The 19533-nt window shown below is 61.0% G+C and overlaps 2 protein-coding genes across 3 annotated transcripts in view; one reads left to right on the top strand and one right to left on the bottom strand.

The window, feature by feature from the left end:
* CPAMD8 (C3 and PZP like alpha-2-macroglobulin domain containing 8) overlaps positions 1–12879 on the top strand; it is an 81863-nt gene extending 68984 nt beyond the window's left edge. Inside the window, exons 30-42 of the mRNA XM_049640170.1 lie at positions 246–411; positions 1402–1488; positions 1567–1703; positions 2136–2291; positions 2403–2465; positions 3244–3428; positions 5370–5457; positions 6300–6374; positions 7007–7112; positions 7200–7310; positions 8030–8239; positions 8822–8945; positions 11794–12879. Of these exons, the coding sequence (XP_049496127.1) occupies positions 246–411; positions 1402–1488; positions 1567–1703; positions 2136–2291; positions 2403–2465; positions 3244–3428; positions 5370–5457; positions 6300–6374; positions 7007–7112; positions 7200–7310; positions 8030–8239; positions 8822–8945; positions 11794–11815 (1530 nt within the window). The 3' untranslated portion in view covers positions 11816–12879. The remainder of the gene's footprint in view (positions 1–245; positions 412–1401; positions 1489–1566; positions 1704–2135; positions 2292–2402; positions 2466–3243; positions 3429–5369; positions 5458–6299; positions 6375–7006; positions 7113–7199; positions 7311–8029; positions 8240–8821; positions 8946–11793) is intronic.
* Positions 12880–13857: 978 nt separating this feature from the next.
* F2RL3 (F2R like thrombin or trypsin receptor 3) lies at positions 13858–16010 on the bottom strand. Of its 2 annotated transcripts, none has more exons than XM_049643134.1 (3): positions 15838–16004; positions 14590–15560; positions 13858–14109 (listed from the first exon to the last, which is right to left on the bottom strand). In XM_049643134.1, the coding sequence occupies exons 1-3, from the start codon at positions 15944–15946 to the stop codon at positions 13984–13986; spliced, it is 1206 nt and encodes a 401-aa protein (XP_049499091.1). In that variant the 5' UTR covers positions 15947–16004; the 3' UTR covers positions 13858–13983. The 2 variants fall into 2 exon arrangements, with proteins under 2 accessions (XP_049499091.1, XP_049499092.1); XM_049643135.1 differs by having other exon boundaries at positions 14021–14109; positions 14477–15560; positions 15838–16010.
* Positions 16011–19533: the final 3523 nt, after the last annotated feature.

Raw genomic sequence — 19533 nt, 5'->3', positions numbered from 1 at the left:
CTGATTCCCCCAGTACTGCTCTGGGTTGATACACTGTGCTCAGACCTCATTCGGAAGAAAGCTGGCACCAACAGAAAGGGGATGGGGTTTTGAAAGCCAGGTCCGCAGGCTGCGGGAGCCCTAGAAGGAGGCAGAATGAGAGTCTGGGAGCTCTCCCTAGGGGCGCCCTGGGAACCTGCGGGTGGGCAGGTGGGTGGGGGAACAGAGCAGCCTCGCAGGGCTCCACTCCCCACCCCATCCCGCAGGAGGAGAGGGGCGCCATTGCCAGAGCGAGGCACTTCCTGGAGTCCAGTGTGCCCTTGGCCGCCGACCCCTACAGCAGTGCCCTGACCACCTACGCGCTGACCCTGCTCCGCAGCCCAGCAGCCCCCGCAGCGCTGCGAAAACTCCGCAGCCTGGCCATCACGCAGAGTAGGTGGCTCCTGATCGCCACCCCAGAGGCCACCGTGGGGCCCGCCCACCGTGCATCTCCCTAAACGGTTCATGAACACACGCATGGAGCTAAGGAGGCACCCTTTGCTCAGTCCGTTTTGTTTGTTATTCGTTGTTGCATCTAGCGGCTCCATTTGATGAAGTGGCTTGAGCCCGTGTGTCATTTTTCTCCCTCGTGGAATAAGGGATAGCCCAGAGGGCAGTAGAGAACGCCCCAGGCTTCCTGGAGACCAACCCCCGGACAGGGTGCTGGGAGGCAGGGAGGGCCCCCCTGCCTTCCATCGCCGGGTGAACCTTGGGAAGGAAGCCGTTTCTGTCTGCAGGATGTTGGTCTCTCCACCCACAAAATGACTACTCACTGTGCTTGGGGAGCCCCAGTCGTGGAGACCTCTCAAACCAAGCCCCCTCCCGGCCCTCATCCCGCTACCCGCCCCCCACCTTCCCCAGCAGCTTTTCTGCCCATGATGTCACCTGAGAAATGCTTTCATTGCTAAGAAGAAAAACAAACAAACATTAAGCAGAATTCTGAAACTACCCGATTGGATGACAGTGTCTATTTAGGACTAACTGCTTGAGATCTGGGGCAGGGAGCACGGATTTCTCTGTGGTCCGAGGGCCTTTTACATCACACACGAACTCAGAATCCTTGGAGCCTTACCAGGTAGCAAGCGGCTTCCTCGGTCCCGAGTGGGGATGGCTGGAGCCGCATCAGGGACCTGTCAGGAGGGAGGCCACCGATGTCTTCCAGGGGTACAGGAGAGACTGGGTCCGTCATGTAGTTGCAGATCTGAGACAGCCCCAAGGCCCTTCCTGTCCCAGCCATCTGCCCCTGGCACCCTACTCCCCTGGGGTCCACCCCCCACCCCCGCCACGTCTCTCCTCGAGACCCATATGCACTGACACTCACCGCGGGATGCCAGGCTGAACACTTAATTGGGTTGTGGCCCCTGACCTGTCCTGGCCCTGCAGATGGGGTCACCCACTGGAGCCTGACGGGTTCCCGGGACGTGGACAAGGATGCATTCCTGAGCTTCAGCGATGGGGTCTCTCAGTCAGGTACTGGCCCCCTGCTTTGGGTGCTGGGTGCTGGGGTCCCGCCATTGGAAGGGCCCCAGCCAGCCTTGTCCATCGCAGTGGTCTCAGCTGAGGTGGAAATGACGGCCTATGCCCTGCTGACCTACACCCTCCTGGGTGATGTGGCCACGGCCCTGCCCGTGGTGAAGTGGCTGTCCCAGCAGCGGAACGCGCTCGGAGGCTTCTCCTCTACTCAGGTGAGTTGAGCAGGGCCAAGAGGAAGGGGCTCAGGTCCCGGCGGGGTCGCTGAGGCCCAGGCTCAGGGCTCAGAGTTCGCCAGGAAGCCACCACGTGCTTCAAGGCCCAAGGCGGCTCCTGGAGATGAGGAGTCCAAGAGAAGGCAGGGGGTGGGGCCTGAGGGACAGATGCACCCGGCTTTGGGACAGGGACCCAGCCTCTGCTTCTGTGGGCATGCCCACCTGTTATCAGGGCCCCCAGGCCATGGATGTCTGTCTGCAGCAGAATCATTCTCCATTCCACCCACATGGGTCTCCGGCCTTCAGAGACGGTGCATGGTGCCCCCAGTTTGGGCCAGACCTCTGGGGATGGGGGGGGGGGCGGGGAGCAGGGAGGGACACTGCTGGCTGACCCATTCCTGGGGCTGACAGCACCTCCTGCTGTGTCCCCAGGACACTTGTGTGGCTCTTCAGGCCTTGGCAGACTATGCCATCTTGTCATATGCCGGCAGCGTCAACCTCACCGTCTCCCTGGCTTCTACCAACCTGGACTACCAGGAAACTTTCGAACTGCACGGGGCCAACCAGAAGCTTCTGCAGACCGCGGCGGTGTGTATTCCTGGACCAGGGTTTGGGGGGCAGTGCTGGCGGCCCCTCCCCCCTGCCTGCCACACCCCCTTGTGTGTCTGCAGAGGGTGTCACAGTGTCTTCTCTTTTCAGATTCCCAGCCTCCCCACGGGGCTGTTCGTGAGCGCCAAGGGCGAAGGCTGCTGCCTGATGCAGGTGGGGCTTCAGGGAGGGAGATGGGGCACTCGCTGGGGCTTCTGGAACCTGGGGACGCCCCAAGGGGCAGGCTGGGAGCTCCAAGCTCAGTGGTGGGCCAGGCTGAGTGGGATGGATGTGTGTGGCTGAGAGAGACCCCGGGACAGACTGTCTGACCCCCGTCATGCAGCTCAGCCTGACCAAGGCAGGTGGCCATGCATTCTCTCGAGTGTGGGTCCCCCCCCCACAAGAAAATCCACTTGCTCCTCAATCCAGTGGTCTCTGACCATACGCAGATGCCCTCCCCCGCGCCCAGGGTTTGCCCAGTGCTTCAAATCTGTTCTCCCTGCTGCTGTCTGAACCAGGATGTGCCCCCCTCCCCCGGACCCAGCCTGCCCCCCCTACAGCTCCTTGGTCACCAGGCCCTGGGATTTAGCTGCACTCTGGGCTGGGGCAGCCCAGCCTGCGGGCTCCGGCTGGTGGTCAGAGGGCAAGTCTGCCTGGAGACCCTGAAAACCTCAGCTTCCCCATCTCTAAAATGGGAGCCCAGACGACACAGCGGAGAGGTGGGAGAGGCCTGGAGGCTGTTGGACCTGGGCTTGACATGCGTGAAAATGGGGTGACGGTCATATCTGCACCCCCTTGGGCACTTGCAGGGCTAAACGAAGTAACAGTTGTCCCCACATCTGCCATTCATGCCACTTTTGTCATCGTTCTGGCCATGGCCCTGCCTCTCCCCTCCCCCAACCCCAGGTTCCCTAAGCTTCGGTCTTCCCCCCCCCCCCCCCCCCCCCCCCAGATTGATGTCACCTACAATGTGCCAGACCCGGTGGCCAAACCAGCCTTCCAGCTGCTCGTGAGCCTCCGGGAGCCCGAGGCTGAGCAGCGGCGGACCCCCGCTCCCGCCTCCTCGGCCGATGATGACGACCCAGCAGCCGACCAGCATCACCAGGAGTATCAGGTGACCCTGGAGGTGTGCACCAGGTAAGGCCACCTCCCCGCGGCCAACACTCCTGCCTGGGCCTCAGAGGAGGGCCGTATCAGAGGAAGACAGCTCCTCCTGGGCCCAGGGTGCTGAGCAGGTGCTCAGGGTTGGTGTTTTGCGTCAGTCTGAGCCTGCGGATTGTGATGCTATCAGCTGGCATGCCTGGGGCACGCACCTGCTCCCTACTACATTTCCCACTGCTGTGGCCGGACCAGCCCTTGTGGCTTTTGTTACAGTTGCAAGATACCCTCAGCAACAACTCTCAGGGAACTTTGAGGGACAAGGTTCATGACTTATTGGTCCTGGAAGTTACACAGCATTCCTGGGGCCAGACAGCAAGGTCACAGGTACAGAGAGAAAAAGTATGCACCTGGGGCTCTGCCTTGACTGGGGTAGAGGGAGGGGATCTAAGGTTTTGCCAGTCCATTCTCATATTTTTAATGTCTATTGATTTATTTTGAGAGAGCACGCGTGTGAACAAGTAGGGGAAGGGCAGAGAGAAAGCGAGGGGCAGAGGGAGAGGGAGAGAGAGAATCCCAAGCTGGTTCCGTGCTGTCAGAGCAGAGCCCGACGCGGGGCTCGAACTCACAACCGTGAGATCGTCCTAACCCGAGCCGAAATCAAGAGTCGGACACTTCAGCCCCGTCAGTCCACTCTTTTTTTGGCGAATTTAAAATTAAGGGCGGGAGTCAGGGAGCAGGAAGGGAAAAGCAGGTTAGTTGCCTCGGCTGCCCAGGGTTTTCTAAAAGGGGAACTTCCTGTGCGTGGGGCGCCTGCCTCCTTGTCTAGCTCTTGAATCTAGTAGCTGTGTCAAACAGCTGGTGGTGCGTTTATCTGAGATGGACATCTTTGACGTGGATGCTTTTGCAAGCAAATGCTTGATGTCAGGCACTTAACACTGCAGATGGTTTTTGAATGAGAGAAGGAAACAGAAGCTTCCAAATGGATGCAGCAGACCCCAGTGACAGGTGAGGCAGGTGGCCCAGGTGGGGACAGCTATTTGTGGCCCCTGCCCGACTCACCAGAGCCTCAGGCCTCTCAGTTTCCTGAGGGTGACCCCAGGACCAGGTCACAGGGGTCCTCAGGGGGGGCACGGCCAGCTGCCCTCAGAGGATGCTCGTTGCCTTGGTGACAATATGGGAGCCCAAAGGTGGATGGTTGCCATGGCATCCAAAGCCCACTGGGGCTGCCAAGGCCACTCTCCCATGACCCTCAATCTGCCATCAGCTGGGGTAGGGGAGCAGGAAGCAGGCAGACTGGCCCAACTCTGGCCCCATTAGGCCTGCTGGGGACATGCCTGGGCTCCTATGGCCCTATGTAGCTGGGGACATCTCTGTTCCTCTCTCGGATGTATGTGTGCCATCCAGATATGGGCTTACTCAGGCCTCACCCCAACAGGAAGCCTCCCCATCCTCCCCAGGGGCTGCGGCCACCATGGCCCCTTGGGTCCAGAGTCTACCGGTTCCCCTCTGAATATCAGTCACCTTCCTTGTCACCAGCACGTGGCACTGGGAGGGCCTGGCACGTAGCAGGCCCCAGAGGTCAATTGGGCATACCCCATGTCACAGAAGGGGAAACTGAGGACAAGCACTGGGGAGTGACTGGGTATCCCCAGTCACCTGGGCTCCCATGGCTCCACGGAAACTGCTTCCTGTGCTGGGGACACAGCACGGGGTTCGGGGCAAGCACAACCCAGAGTCAGTAGACCTGGGTCAGGCCCAGAACCCTCGGCAGGGCCCTCTCCTTATGATCTTAGGGTCTCAACTGTGAAACGGGCTGACCAGTGACCTGTGTTTGTACAAATGGGCCACCCAGCCAGGCCTGGGGCGGGTTCGCCCAGGACTTCAGGCGTGGGGATTGTGGCGGGGGGCACAGAGGGGGCCACGAATTCCACCGTGGGGCTTGAGCTCGAGGGCCTGCATCTCTCCTCTCGTTGGAAGGTGGCTGCATGCGGGGTCCTCCAATATGGCTGTCCTGGACGTGCCCTTGCTCTCAGGCTTCCGGGTGGACATCGAGAGCCTAGAGCAGGTGAGGTGGTGCTGGAAGGCGGAAGCCGGGCGGGGTCTCTAGCTGGCCACCCTGACCAGGTTGCAAATTCCCAGCTCTTTTTTTTTTTTGGCCTCTCTGGGCAAAGTTGGTGCTTTTGGGCTGGTCGCCTGCTGAGGGGCAGGTGGGGAGGGGTGGGATCCAGGTGGTGGAGGAGGGATTCAGCAAATATGGGTGTGTTTTAGGGACAACATGGGGTGCCATAGGATACCCTCCTCCCTCGTTCTCCGGAGACCTACCACTACCCTCAAACTCAAGAGAGACGAGCCCCATGCCCCCTTTTGTGCGAGGGAGGCACAAAAATGGGGGTGCTGTCTTGCCCGAGGCCGGAGGAGGCCTGCAGTGTAGGGAGGATGGAGAAGGAAAGGCAGGGGGTGGGGGCGATCAGGGAGGCTGGGAAGAGGCAGGGTTAAGGAGAAGGACCAGCACAGAAGCCTTGGTTTTATGGATCAAACACGAATTCCCAGGCTGGAGGGTGTTACATGTTGTAGATGAGGTAAAAGCAGGTGGCAGGGCCCAGCTGGGCACCTCGGGTTGCCATGGGCTGGGGCTGGATCAAGGGAGGCTGCAGGAAGGGGAGGGAAGGCGGGAGCTCGGAGTATCTTCTCCTGGGTTCACGGGTCACACTGACCTCCATCCCCTGGGCCCGGTCCATGGCGACTTGCCGGACAACCATAGGCAAGCCCCCCAGCCTCTGGGGCCTCGGCTTCCTTCCGGAACTGGCCCACCTCCCACTGAGCAGCGGAGGCCCCACGGAGACCGGGGAGGAAGCAAGCACTGGGGACAGGGGCTGGGTGGACCCTGACCTCTGGCTTCCTCGCCAGCTGCTCTCTGACAAGCATTTCACGCTGAAGAGGTACGAGGTGGCTGGACGCAGAGTCCTCTTCTACTTTGATGAGGTACCGGCAGTGGGGTGGGGGCGGGGCAGGGGTGGAGGCTCCGACCGCACCCCAATTAGCGAGGGCAGAGCTGTCCTGGCCCAGTGTGGTTCCTGCAGCCGTCTCCTATCATGAGAAAGAAACGAGGGCAATAATAAATCCAGGCAGAGCTGGCACAGCTGGTGGCCTTGTGCCCCAGCCAGCTCAGCTCACGTTGGTGGGAAAAGTTGGGAGGGATGTGGAACGGTATTCAGGCATAGAAAGGAATGGAGCACGGGTGCATGTGGATGAACCTGGAAAACATACTGGATGGAAGAAGCCAGACACGAAAAGGCTTCGTAGTGTATGATCTCATGCACATGAAATGTCCAGAACAGGTGAATCCATAGAGACAAAAAGCGGGTTAGCGGATGCCAGGGGCTAGGGGAGGGGAGAGTGAAAGACCGGCAGAGATGTTTTTCCAGGTAGGATGGAAGGACCCAGAGAATTGAGTGGAATCAGGTTCCTGTGTTTCACACACCCCTGGGTACCCCCCCCCCCAAATCGGCCAGTTCTGAGCGCATGCTTTGAGGCAGAGCAGAGCCTAGGGGCCCTAGCTCATCCCTGAGCCTAGTGGCCCCAGCCAGGCCTGAGCCCGTCCGCTAACCCCGCAGATCCCCAGCCGGTGCCTGACCTGCGTGCGGTTCCGGGCGCTCCGTGAACATGTAGTGGGCAGGACGTCCGCGCTGCCTGTCTCTGTGTACGACTACTACGAGCCTGGTAGGCCCGCGCCCGCCCGCGTCCCCAGCTCAGTTCCTCGCCTTGTCACCCATCATTTCGTCACTCTTTGCCTCCCGCGTCCCGCAGCCTTTGAAGCCACGCGCTTCTACAATGTCAGCGCGCGCAGTCCACTTGCCCAGGAGCTGTGCGCGGGGCCTGCGTGCAACGAGGTGGAGCGCGCCCCGGCTCAGGGCCCCGGTGAGTGCGCGGGGCCACTGCCACCCCGACCGTCCTTTTGGAGCTCAGATCAGAGCGGGGAAGGGGGTCTCCAGGCAGAGGGGGACCGCTTGGTAAAGGCAGGAGAAGAGGGCAAGGTCAAGGGTGAACATTGTGGGGGCGGGGCCGAGCAGAAGGTCGGTGGGCAGCGAGGAGGGGCGGGGCCGAGCGGGGTGCAGGTGAAGGCGGGAAGGGGGCGGGGCCGAGCGGGGTGCAGGTGAAAGGGGAGGGGCGGGGCCCGAATGGGGTGTGGGCGGTCAGCGGAAAGGGGCGGGGCCGAGCGGGGAGGGAGGGCGCCCAAAGCAGAACCCGTACCTCTCTTCCTCCACAAAATAGAGGCGTAGCGACTGCAGGGCCTTGGCCATGAACTCAGAGAGTGGCCGCAGCAAAGTGTTGGGCGGGGCTGGGAGGGGTCCTTCAGGGCCTTTTTCTTTATTTTTCAAACATATTGAAATGGGTTTAGATTGCTTTCGTTGATAAAATTTTGTTTTCGTAAGTAGTAAGCAAACACTTGAATGAAATTCTACCAAGTCAGGGCTCAGGGACTCCCAGTAACTGTCAGGCCCCAGGCCCCAGGCCCCACCCGGTGGAAGGTAGTCCCTGCCCCCGGGGACTTTTCCCTCACTCCAGGCCCGGTGGGAAGCGCAGACCAGGTGGGGATTGGGGTCCCCCAGTCCCTGCCGACTTCGCCTCGCCCCCAGGCTGGTCCCCAGGCGAGCGGGGTCCTGCGGCTGCCCCGGAGGAGGGGGCGAAGATTACACGCTGTGGCTGTCCCCGCGACTGTACCGCCCGCGGGGACCCTGTCTGCGGCTCTGATGGCATCGTCTACACCAGCGCCTGCCACCTGCAGGAGGCCGCCTGCCTAGGCCGCGCGAGATTGGAGCCGGCGCCCCCTGGCCACTGTGTCCTCGGTGAGGACCCACTCTGGATCCAGCCTCTGGGACCCCACCTCTCCCTGCATATAAATAGTGCATCACCCTATCTTTTTCATTACCTCCTCCTCCCCATCACCACCTCCCCACTCCCCCCACCCCCTTCTAGCATCACTCTCTCCTCTTCCTTCCTTTTTTCTTCCGTTTCTCCCACCACTCCTTCCTGAATCTCACAGTCCTGGATTCTCTGTCCCTGATCCCCACAGCTTTCCCCACAACGGTGGTCCCTGCATCTCTCCTCCAGTCTCTATCTCTCTGTCTTTGGACTCGAGACCATCACCCTCTGTTCCTCAGGCGTTGTGTCCTCCCCGCCCCCCGCCTCTGGTTCCGTGTATCTGGGTTTCTGGGTCTCCTCAATCTTGCTGAGTCTCTCCTCACTCCCACCCGAAGCTTGCGCCTTTCTGCATCTACCCATCTGTGATCTCTGTGTCCTCTTCCCCCACCCTTGTGACCTCCCACCTCCTGGCCCATATCTCTCCTCTGCAAGGTCCCTCTGGGCTGTCATCCAAACCCCCCCCTCCTCCAGTGCCTTCCTACTGACTGAGTGCCCCTTCCTTTCAGAGCAGCTGACACCAGCCTCTGCGTCATACAGTTACGACTATGACCCAGCCCCCCTGGACGCTGGGCGTGTGGCAGCTGCTCATGGCCATGAAGTGATAGACTTGGAGGGGGAGGCGGAGGACAGGTGAGAGCTGGACCCCCCCAACTCCCTCCCCTCACTTGCCCTGGACCTAGCGGGAAGGAGAGTGACTCATCGAGGGGTCCGCCTGCAGGTTTCCAGGAACGAAATGGGGGATCCGTTCTCTCCTGACCCCTCTCCCCACAGTCTACCCAACACACATCAGGGAACAGCCTGTATGAGCCTGGTGAGGCTGAGTCCTCCCAAGGACTGGACCCCAGGACAGGCCTGTCCATGAGGCCCACTGGGACTCTCTGTTAAAGAAAGAAATTATTCACGATGCTTGTTAAAGATGGGAAGGGGGGCACCGGGGTGGCTCAGTCGGTTAAGTGTCCGACTTCGGCTCAGGTCATGATCTCACCGTCAGTGAGTTCGAGCCCCGCGTCAGGCTCTGTGCTGACAGCTCCGAGCCTGGGGCCTGTTTCAGATCCTGTGTCTCCCTCTCTCTCTGACCCTCCCCCATTCATGCTCTGTCTCTCTCTGTCTCAAAAATAAAAAAAACATTAAAAAAAAAAAAAAAGATGGGAAGGAAGACTTTATTCAAGGGAGAGAACTTGAATATGAGATAGGTAGCGGGACGATGCAGTGGGGTCTTGCAGTGGAGAGGAAGACCGGACCCAGCTCTACAAGAAAAAGTGGGGATTTGTAGCCAAGGACCAGGATGGGGGGCAGTGGACAGAGAATTACGAACAGGAAACATCGGGATGAAGGGGGGATTCTGGCGGGACCCACCTAACAGTATTTCCGCTAAAGGCAGGCCAGGGTATCAGACTGCGCCCCAGGGGTGATGGGGAGGAAGAGGCCCATTAGATATCGAGAGTGATCAGATATGGGGGGTGGGGGAGGATTCCAGCTTAAGCTAACGTAGCAGGGTTCTTGCCACAATTGGACAGTGCTGAGATGAACACAGAAGCCCAGAAGTTGAGGCCCAGCTGAAAAAGAGTTTGGTCAGAGAATCTTCGTCACTCCAGGGAAGGGAGGAGGAAGTGGGTGAGGCTGGGAAGGGGCGCTGGGCAGACTTCCTGGAGGAGGCGAATCTTTTGGTTCTAAGTTAACAGCAGGCTCCAGAGGTGTAAGCCACAGGTTGATTTTATCGGCTCAGCTATGTGCCAGCTCCCAGGGGTTGCTGAGCACCGTCAGGCCTGAGGCTGTGTCTGCCTGAGCCCCGGGTCTCTCCACTATACATCAGTGGCACAGGCTGGTTTCCGCTCCCACTCAGCAAACCCAGTGGGAATGCTTGTCCTTGGGCACCCACCAAAGTCTGGGAGGCTCGGGGTGGGGGTGGGGAGCGTCATCCCACACCAGGCCCTGGGGCTTAGTCCGAGTGCATTTAATACAATCGTTGGTAGGTCTGCTGGGTTTTTATGGCTGCTGTTTCAATACGTGTTCTGTTTTGTTCTCCACGTGCCTCCCTTTGGGTTTACTGAATATTTTTGGAGGCTTCCATTTGGATTCTGCTCTTCCTATTTTAGCATTCTTTTTTTTTAAATCTTTTTTGTTTATTTTTGAGAGGGAGAGAGAGGGAGAGAGAGAACGTGGGGTAGGGGCAGAGAGAGGGGGAGAAAGGCTCCATGGTGACACAGTGCAGAGCCTGATGCAGAGCTCGAACTCACAATCGGTGAGATCATGACCTGAGCCGAAATCCAGGTTCAGACGCTTAACCGACTGAGGTGCTTAACCAGGCACCCCAGCATCACTTTTTACTCGTAGCTTCGGGAATTATCAGACATCCTTAAATTTGTTTTTTTAATGTTTATTTTTGAGAGACAGAGAGAGGACAGAGCCGTAAGGGGGGAGGGGCAGAGAGGGAGACACAGAATCCCAAGCAGGCTCCGGGCTGCGAACCATCAGCACAGAGCCCGATGCGGGGCTCGAATTCACAAACCGCGAGATCGTGACCTGAGCCGAAGTCAGACGCTTAACCAATTGAGCCTCCCAGGCGCCCCTAGCATTACTTTTTACTCGTATCTCCGGGGATTACAATATACGTCCTTAAACTTTTCGGTTTACTTGGTGAGAGTTCCGGACTGCTTCACCAAAAACGTAGCAACTTTGAAGCCATTTCTGTCCATGTGTGATCCTCACCCGCCCCTCATGTTGTAGTTGTCCTGTGCCTGGCTTTAAACTCTCCCAAGCATTGCCCACCCCTCCCTCCTGTGTCTGCTAGCTGTCTCCAGTGCCTGCCCAGAAGTTGGCTTTTGTTTTTCTTTGGTTCGGGCGGGGGTGGGGGGATGGGGGAGGGAGGTAGTTATTAAACTTCTAAATTTGAGGTAATCCTAGTTTCCCACGCGGTTGTCAGAGATAACACAGAGACCTCTCAGGTGCCCTTCACCCAGTCCCGCCTGCGGTGACATCTGGCAGATGAGTCTGAAGACAGTGTCATACCAGGAGATTGACGTCCATACCTCCTGTGTTCATAAGTCACCACTTTGGCAATTGAGCCTGTGCTATTTCCCCGCACATAGGTTTGTGTCATCACCCCCATAGTCGATACAGAGCAGCTTCCCTTTCATAGTGACGCCTGCCAGGCCCCTGTCTGTAGTCTGTCGCTTCGGGGATGCTGTGTAAATGGAATCCTGTTGAGGTTGGCTTTTCTCACTCAGCAGAGTTCCCTTGCCATCCGCCCACATTGCTGCGTGTAGTGGGAGTGAACAACCTGTCCCATCACCGTGACCCGGTGGGGGTGGACAGGGTCCTGAGGGGCCGGGCCAGACCATGGGCCCCCCAACCCCTCTCTAGGGACGATGCACCTGCCCCAGTGGGCAGAAGCGGCCAGGCTGAGCCGTGACGTGGAGGCAGGTTCTGCCAAGGGGACCTGGCAGCCCACGGTGTCTTTCTCTTTTTCTCTCTTCAGTCAGAGTGGCTTCTCTTCCTGACGCTCTGAGCAGGAGGACTTGATCTGGCTGCGTGCTATCACTGTCCGGTTGCTGGAAGGGGGCCACTGATGGGAGAGCTCCCGTGACTCTCTGGTGGGCTGGCGGACCCCACCCCAGGTGACCCCAGCCTCCGAATGAACCTGATAAACAGAACACAGAGACCTGCCTCCATGGATGACGGGCCTCCCCCCAGCCCTCCCTCAACCGGAGGGTCGGCCTCTATCCCCCCACCTCCTCAGCTGCACCTGGGGCTGGGTACCCTCCCTCCTCAGGCCAGAGCAGCTCATGCTCCCCCAGAGGAGACGCTCCTCGGAAGGACCTGTGGCCAAAGGCCTGTGTCGGAGGGGACACGATGACATTTAGCCCAAATCAGGGACACAAAAAACACCCATCCCCTCAACACCAACTTCGAAGTGGAACAGTCCGCCTTTCTCCGAAATCGCAAAGCTGTGGCCCCCTTTGGGGCACCTGGGCCGCTGAGCCCCTGGACCTAGATCCCAAATGGTCCCATAACTGTTACAGTCCCCACACACACCCCCTGTCTCACCCCAGGGGTCCCTGAATGTTCTGTCTTGACGGCCTGCCAGCCCCTGAGGGCAAGCCAATGGCTCTGACCCAGGCACCTTCAGCTTCCTGCCTCCAGGGCTAGGTCGACTTCTCATCTCGGGGCCTCACCACCGCCTACTCCCCCCACCCCCGGACTCCTGATCGTGGGGACTGCCCTCTCCCAGCTCCATGGCCAGACCTGCCTTCCCTGGGGGACCCTCCCAACTGTCATCAGATTCCTCTTTGTAACCCGAGGGGGATGCTTTGTTTCCTCCCGCGCACTGTCTCCCCACCCCCTTGCGGTGGTATTTATTTCAGCCCACGCTGCTCATCTCTGACCCCCACCAGGGACAGCACAGAGACCCTGAGGGTGCTGCCTGGCCAGTGGGTCCCCGTCTTGCAGCACCGGCCACTTCTCCTGCCCGTTCCTCCCACTCCCAGCCTACAAGGGACGGTTCCTGGGCCCTGGGCCCCTTTCCCGGTGGAGGCAGCTGGTGTAATAAAAGCTCATTTCCAGAGTCTCAGGCTTTGGCCTCCGGGGGGCAGCACTGAGGACTGGAGCCCCAGATCCCTAGTTCCCTAGTCGACGGGCCCAGCCTTTCAGAGCAGGATGGGGGAGGAACGTTTCAGATGCCTGCCCCCCAACCTAATGGCAGATTCCTGTGCATTTCTAAGACATTCTACCAGTGCAGAGAGGTCCCAGGTACCCTTCCGCAGCGGCAACATATTGGAAAATTCCTACGTCATCAACCAGGCTATTGACGTGGATGTGCTTCACTAATCTTACACTTCCCCAGGTTCCTGTGCACGTGAATGTGTCCTGGGGCTGCCTGCCCTCTGGCTCATTCTTCCCCAGCCCAGAGACAATATGGGCCCCGGTGGGGAGCCCCGGTTTGGCCCCCACTTCCCTCTGCCTTGGGGAGCTTGCTTACCCCCAGACGCAGTGCCCCGTGCTGCTCTCTGGGAGGCAATGGCCGTCCTTCCCCATGTGGTGCCCTCCTCTAAGTCTGTTCAGAACGGCTCAGGCCCGGGGGCAAACAGCTGGGAGTGGGGGGGGGGTCACAGGGCTACAGCCCTCACCCCCCAGGCCCACACTATCCACCTTCCAGTCACCTGCGCATCTGATCCTGCAGTCGTGGGGGACATTAGCATCAAGAAGGGGTACCTTGGGGTAAAGGGAAGGGGGGCCATCTGGCAGCGACAGTAGGAGACTTGAGTCCTGTGGATCCTGAGGAGTGGAATGGGGGCCTCCACGGTGATTATTCAGGAGACTCCACCCCCAAACCCTGGAGCCCATGCCAGAGCTTGACCGGGGGCTTTTAGGAAGGAGGATGGCCCACCAGCCTCCTGGCGGGGGGGGGGGGGGCCCGCAGCAGGTGCAGGACAGCATTGGCCTTGCCTCCTTGGCCCCACCTTGGACAAGGTGGGGGGGGGGGCTGGCCGGGCCTGGGAATATTCATTAAACCCCTGTATTCGTTTCCTGGGGTTGCTGTAGCCAAATACCACAAAACAGGTGACTTAAAACGGTAGAACTTTATTCTCTGACGGTTCTGGAGGCCAGAAGTTTGAGACGCGGGCGTGGCCAGGGTTGGCTTCTTCTGGGGGCTCCACGGGAGAGTGACTCAGGCTGCTGTCCCGGCCTCTGTGGCCTCTGTCGGTCGTGGGGCTCCTTGGCTGTGGCTACGTCCCCCCAGTGTCTGTCCTCGTGGTTGTATGGCCTTCTTCCCTGTGTGTATCTTTTCCCTCTTCTATTTATTTTCATTTTTTATTTTGATTTATTTGAGAGAGAGCAAGTGCGAGTGGGGGAGAGGGGCAGAGGGAGAGAGAGAGAAAGAGAAAGAGAGAATCTTGAGCAGGCTGCACACTCAGTGTAGAGCCTGACGCAGGGCTCCATCCCGTGACCCGGGGATCACGACCTGAGCCAAAATCGAGTCGGCCGCTCAGCTGACCGAGCCACCCAGGCACCCCCCCACCCCGTCCCCTTCTTGCAAGGACACCAGGCCCACCAGATGACTATTTCCAAACAAGCTCACCTTCAGAGGTTCCCGGTGCATGTGAACCGGGAGGGGCCCCGGTTCGACCCCGTGCCGCGCCCCCCCCCCCCATCTGACCCACCTTCCAAGGGGCCATCACACGAGCGAGGTGGACCGGGTGCCGGTGCCCGGGGTGCCCCCCTCCCTGGAGGCCGTCGAGGCGCCTGGAGCCCAGCAGAGCAGCCCCTCCCGCACCTTGTCCCTGAACTCGGCAGACACGTAGTAGTAGACGAAGGGGTCCACGCAGCTGTTGAGGGTGCTGAGCGCCAGGCTGGGCACGTAGGCGGCATACAGGTTCCCCCAGGCGTCCGGGCCGGGGTCCGAGTAGTGCAACAGCAGCAGCGCGTTGCTGGGCACGAAGAAGGCCACGGCCGAGGCCAGCACCAGCGCCGTCAGCCTCCGCGCGGGCCTGTAGCGCCGGCCGCCGGCCGCCAGCGTGCACAGCGTGGCCCCGTAGCTCAGCAGCATGGCCAGCACGGGCAGGAAGCAGCCGAGCACGGCCAGGCAGATGAAGACGGGCCGCCAGTAGGAGGCCTGAGCGCCCACGGGCAGCACGTCGTGGCACAGCACGCGGTCCGAGTGCGGCAGGCGGAAGGTCTGCCGCTGCAGCGCCAGGGGCAGCGCCACGGCGAAGGCCACCAGCCAGGCCACGGCGCAGAGCCCGGTGGCCAGGCGCCAGCCCCGCAGGGTGAGGGCCCGGAGCGGGTGCACCACGCCAAGGTAGCGGTCCAGGCTGATGGCGGCCAGCAGGAGCACGGAGCCGTACATGTGGCCGTACAGCCCGGCCGTGCTCAGGCGGCAGGCGGCCTCGCCGAAGGGCCAGTGCTGGTCCCGCAGGTGGTAGGCGACGCGCAGGGGCAGCGTGAAGGCCAGCAGGAGGTCGGCGACCGCCAGGTTCATCAGCAGCACGGTGGAGGGCAGCCGCGGCACCCGTGTGGCCAGCACCCACAGCGCCAGGCCGTTGGCGGGGAGCCCGACCAGCAGAGTCAGCCCGTAGAGCGCGGGCACCAGCCTCGTGGGCACCCAGCCCAGCAGCAGCGCCCGAGAGCCGTCCGAGACCTCCACCTCGTCGCTGCTGTTGGCCCAGGGCCGGCCGGGGAAGCTGCGCAGTTTGGGCGGGAGAGGGGTCCCCTCCCGGGGCCCGGGTGGGGGCCCCGGTGTGTCGGCTGCGGGGGGAAGGGGATGAGAGGCGTTGAGAGTCTAACCGCCACCCCCACTCCCCACCGCCCGGCCGGTGGTGCGGCTCCCCAGGGGGCCGGAGTCCAGGCCCCGGCTCTCAGGAGCCCCCAGCTCGGTGGTTCAGAGCCGGACACAGACGCCCCCGGCCCCGTGTGGGCCCAGGGCTGGGCTGGAGGCCCCTCTCCACCCCCACCCGCCACCTATTTCCCCCCCATCGACTCTAGGCCTTGCCCCGGTCCCAAGACGGGGCCCACGGTCACTCACCATCACCTCCCCCCGTGCTCCCCAACTCGTCGTAAGTGAGGTGGGTCTGAGTGCCATCTTCCAGGCTGAACCCCAGCACCAGGGGCCACAGCAGCAGAAGTAGGCACATGCTCCGAGACGACACTGGCTGCTCTGGGCTGCGGCCGGCTGAGCTCGGGCTTCCTGCCCAGCTGGACCCCCACCCCCAGCTTCCTGAGTGCCAGTGGAGGAGTGGACACGGCCTGGTGAGATAAACCAGCCCCTGCCCCCACAAGCCCATGGCAGGCTCCCGGCGTGGCCCGAGGAGTCCCGGTGGCTGGGGTCAGTGATGCACAGGTGCCTCATGGGGTCCAGGTGCTGGGCCGGCGGGACGGGGGAGGAGGCTCCAGGCTGCAGTCCCCGCCCCCTCAGCACCCGTTGGGCCCAGAAAGCCTCTGTGGGCCAAGTGGCCGCTTCCCGCCGTCTAGTCACATCTGCAGCCACCGTTCCCATGACGGCCCTCTGGGTCGCATCCCCAGTTGAGGGCTCTTGGCCCTTCCCGAAGCCCCCCCACCCCTCCCCTCCTGTCTGTGGCTGGCTGGCCCAGAGCCCTGCCTCCCCAGGTCAGAGGTCAGAGCAGGTGAGTGATTCTCCTCTCCTCCAAGCACCCCAGGTCCTCGGTGGGGGCTGCCCTGCTTGTTGCTGCCTCACTCACACCCCTGCACTGTTCCCTGGGCGGGCGGGCACCAAGTGAGGTGCGGAGAGGGGAAGGCACTCTTGTGAGTCTGGGGTCTGCTGAGGGTGTCTGAGGGGGTCTTGGTCCTCAGCCTGGACCCACAATGCTGACCACGTGCTACCCTGGGGTGCCTGCTTCTGGGAGGTGCCCATCCCTGGCTCTCGAAGCCCCTTCTGCTCCCGTCCTGGCTCCACCTTCAGCCTCAGGGGGCCCCTGAGGATGGTCGTGGCCATATCTGAGCCTGAGAGTGGTGGCCGGGCCAGCCCAGGAGAGAGGGCCCCCCAACCACCCCCACCCCGCTCTGGCCCCTCCACATCCCTGCACTGAGATGGGGGCCCACTGTGCAGATGAAGACACTCAGAGGGGCTCAGAGGGGAGGGTAGTCCTCTCTTCTACACACAACCCCCCCCCCCCCCAGATGTCCCTCTAGGGAGAGGCCTCGACCATCGTGCCCTGGGGAGCTCTGCACTGGGGGTTCTTGACCTGTGTGGTCAGGGTCGGGCCACAGTGGCGGCAGGGGGGTGTGGTCTGAGAGCAGGGGGACCCTGAGGGGTGGTGGGGGTCAAGGGAGACGAACTAGGAGTGGGAGAAGGAGTGCGATGTGGCCGTGTTCTGGTGTGGCGAGCCTTAATCTAGCCACACACTTGAGGTCTCAGGGACCAACCAGGAAGTGACTGAGCAGTCCTGGACAGAGTCAGTGCAGCTGAGGGTGAGATGCTGAGGTCCCTGCCCCCAGCCCGGGGAGGGTTGGGGGGACCGAGGCCTGGAGAGCTCCCCCTGGGACAGGGTCTCAGCCAGGAGTCTCTTCCATTTCCAAGCTTTTCCCACCGGTACCGGTGACAAATTCAGCCCCATGCCTACGTCTCTTGGCAACTCATGACCCGTGTCACTCTCAGGGCGCAGGGAAACCCGGATGAGGACCCCCAGTGGCCCTGCAGGAGCAGAGCAGCGAGCCCGTATGGGGGGAGGCTGGGGGCTGGCAGCTGGGCGACTCTGGGGCAGGGCCGAGCCCCCAAGGGGGGAGGTTTGTGTCTGGACATCGAAGGCAGGCACACATGTGCAGGAAGTGAGTGGCCTTACGGGGTATTCCCAGCAGCACGGAGGCGGGGAGGCCCATCACGGGAAAAACCTGGTGCCAGCAGAAGGGGGCAGACCCCCCCACCCCCCGACACAGAAGGTGCAGGACCACCTACCACAGCGAGGCACTTTCTGGGTGGGGTTGGGGGGCGGGGCTGGGGGCAGCTGCCTTTGGGGAGAAGGATTTGGGTGCCGACTTTCCCCCTTGTGCTTTTTTGTACTGTTGGAATCTTCTCTATCCTCTGTCCCTTTCCATAAAAACATTTTTGAACAATGTTCATTTTTGAGAGTGTGCACGAGTGGGGGAGGGGCAGAGAAAGCGGGGGGACAGAGGATCTGAAGCGGGCTCAGCGCTGACAGTGGAAAAACATTTTTAAAAAGGCAGAACAGCAGCTTGAAAAAGGAAGGAAAATCTGACCCAAGCTACGCTACCATGGGGGTGGACCTCGAGGACACCGTCACTCATGCCGAGTGAGATAAGCCAGGCACGAAAGCATAAATACTGCGTGATCCCACTGATAGGAGGTCCCTCAAGTGGTCAGATTCATAGAGACAGGAAGTAGGAGCGTGAGTGCCAGGGGCTGGGGGAGGAGGACGGGGAGCCAGTGGTTAATGGGGACAGAGTTCCATTTTGGAAGATGAAGGGTCCTGGAGATGGGTGGTGGGGCTGGTGGCCCAAAGCCCCTCAGCTGGACACGTACCATGGCTAACTTTTGTGCGTATTTTAATACAATGAGAAACTGATTTAAAATGGTGGGGGGAAAAAAGCAGTCAGATCTGAGTCGGCAGCTGGTCCTGGATTTCTTCAGCCTCCAGCCCCGCCTGGACCCCCAGGAGCCCCCAGAGCCTGTCCTGGCCGGGCTCACGGTCTCTAGTGGAAGCTGGAGGTCAGTGCATCTCCTGACCAGTTAAGAGATGCCTCGGGTCCTCCCAATACGACGCTTCTCGGGGTACCATCTTCGTGCAGATTGTGATTTCTTTGTGTTGTGCTTTGGAGGCAGGTGGGTGCCCACCTGAAAAGCAACTTGCTTTTCAGAACAATCGGCCTCCTTCTCGGCCAGGACGTCAGGGGTAAAGTGCTGCTTAGACCTTGCAAAATAGCCAGTGAGACAAACACCTCATTAATGACAGAATAAATAAGAGAAGAAATGTTCACGAGGCCCCACCGGACCCCCGCCCCCCACCTCCCTAAGCATCACACGCCTGCTCCCTCCACCACTGCTCCCTCCTCGACGACTGGGCAAGGGAGGGCAGCCTACGAGCACTCCCCAGACGTGAAGGATTTAGGGAGGGGGGTGCAGGGTGGTTAGGACACAGGGCTGGCTGTTCCTTACTGTGGCATAACCAGCTGCTGCGGACACAGTGGCTTGGAATAACGGGTCCTTCCGTGGGTGAGGAGTCCGGGCACGGTGGGCTGGTTCCCTGTCCAGGGCCCCACCAGGCTGCAGGCTAGGTAGGTGTCCCCAGGGTCAGGTCCGTCCACATCAGTACGGGTCGTGCCCCCTTCCCAACGGGGCCAGAAGACCCTCTCCGCTTTCTCCTTCGGGAGCCTGATCACAGCCAGAGGCCCCTCCCACTCCTGGGGCCGGGTGCCCGGCCCGGAAGATGCCACGGCTTGCACCCCAGGACCTGCCCCCCCACTCCCCCCGTCAGGACGCCCCTCCCAGAGCTTCTGACCGGATGGCCGGTCTATGGGCACAGAGGGCCCTGGATTCTGGGCTCGAGGCAGGAGGAATCTGGGACAGTAACAAGCCTCGCTCACCCAACTCCCCGGGAGCCCTGGCCCTCTGGAGGGGGAGTCGTGCAGCACCAGGGGCGTTGATGTGCGTGGGGGGTACCCATGGGCAGAGGGGGCCCCTGGAAGGTACCAACGGCCACTCGGGGAGGCTGGGGACACCACCTGGGAGAGGACTGGTCAGGTGGGC

Source organism: Panthera uncia, chromosome A2 (genome assembly GCF_023721935.1).
Source record: "Panthera uncia isolate 11264 chromosome A2, Puncia_PCG_1.0, whole genome shotgun sequence".
Taxonomy (NCBI): Eukaryota; Metazoa; Chordata; class Mammalia; order Carnivora; family Felidae; genus Panthera; species Panthera uncia.
Note: the sequence above shows the minus strand (reverse complement) of the source record. Positions and strands in the feature narration are given on the sequence as shown.

Coding starts and splice junctions, on each gene's coding strand:
- F2RL3 (XM_049643134.1), bottom strand. CDS start 15,946: ATGTGCCTACTTCTGCTGCTGTGGCCCCTGGTGCTGGGGTTCAGCCTG. Junction 15,561..15,837: donor GAGCACGGGGGGAGGTGATG/GTGAGTGACCGT, acceptor TTCCCCCCGCAG/CCGACACACCGGGGCCCCCA. Junction 14,110..14,589: donor CTGCCGAGTTCAGGGACAAG/GTGCGGGAGGGG, acceptor GAAAATAAATAG/AAGAGGGAAAAGATACACAC.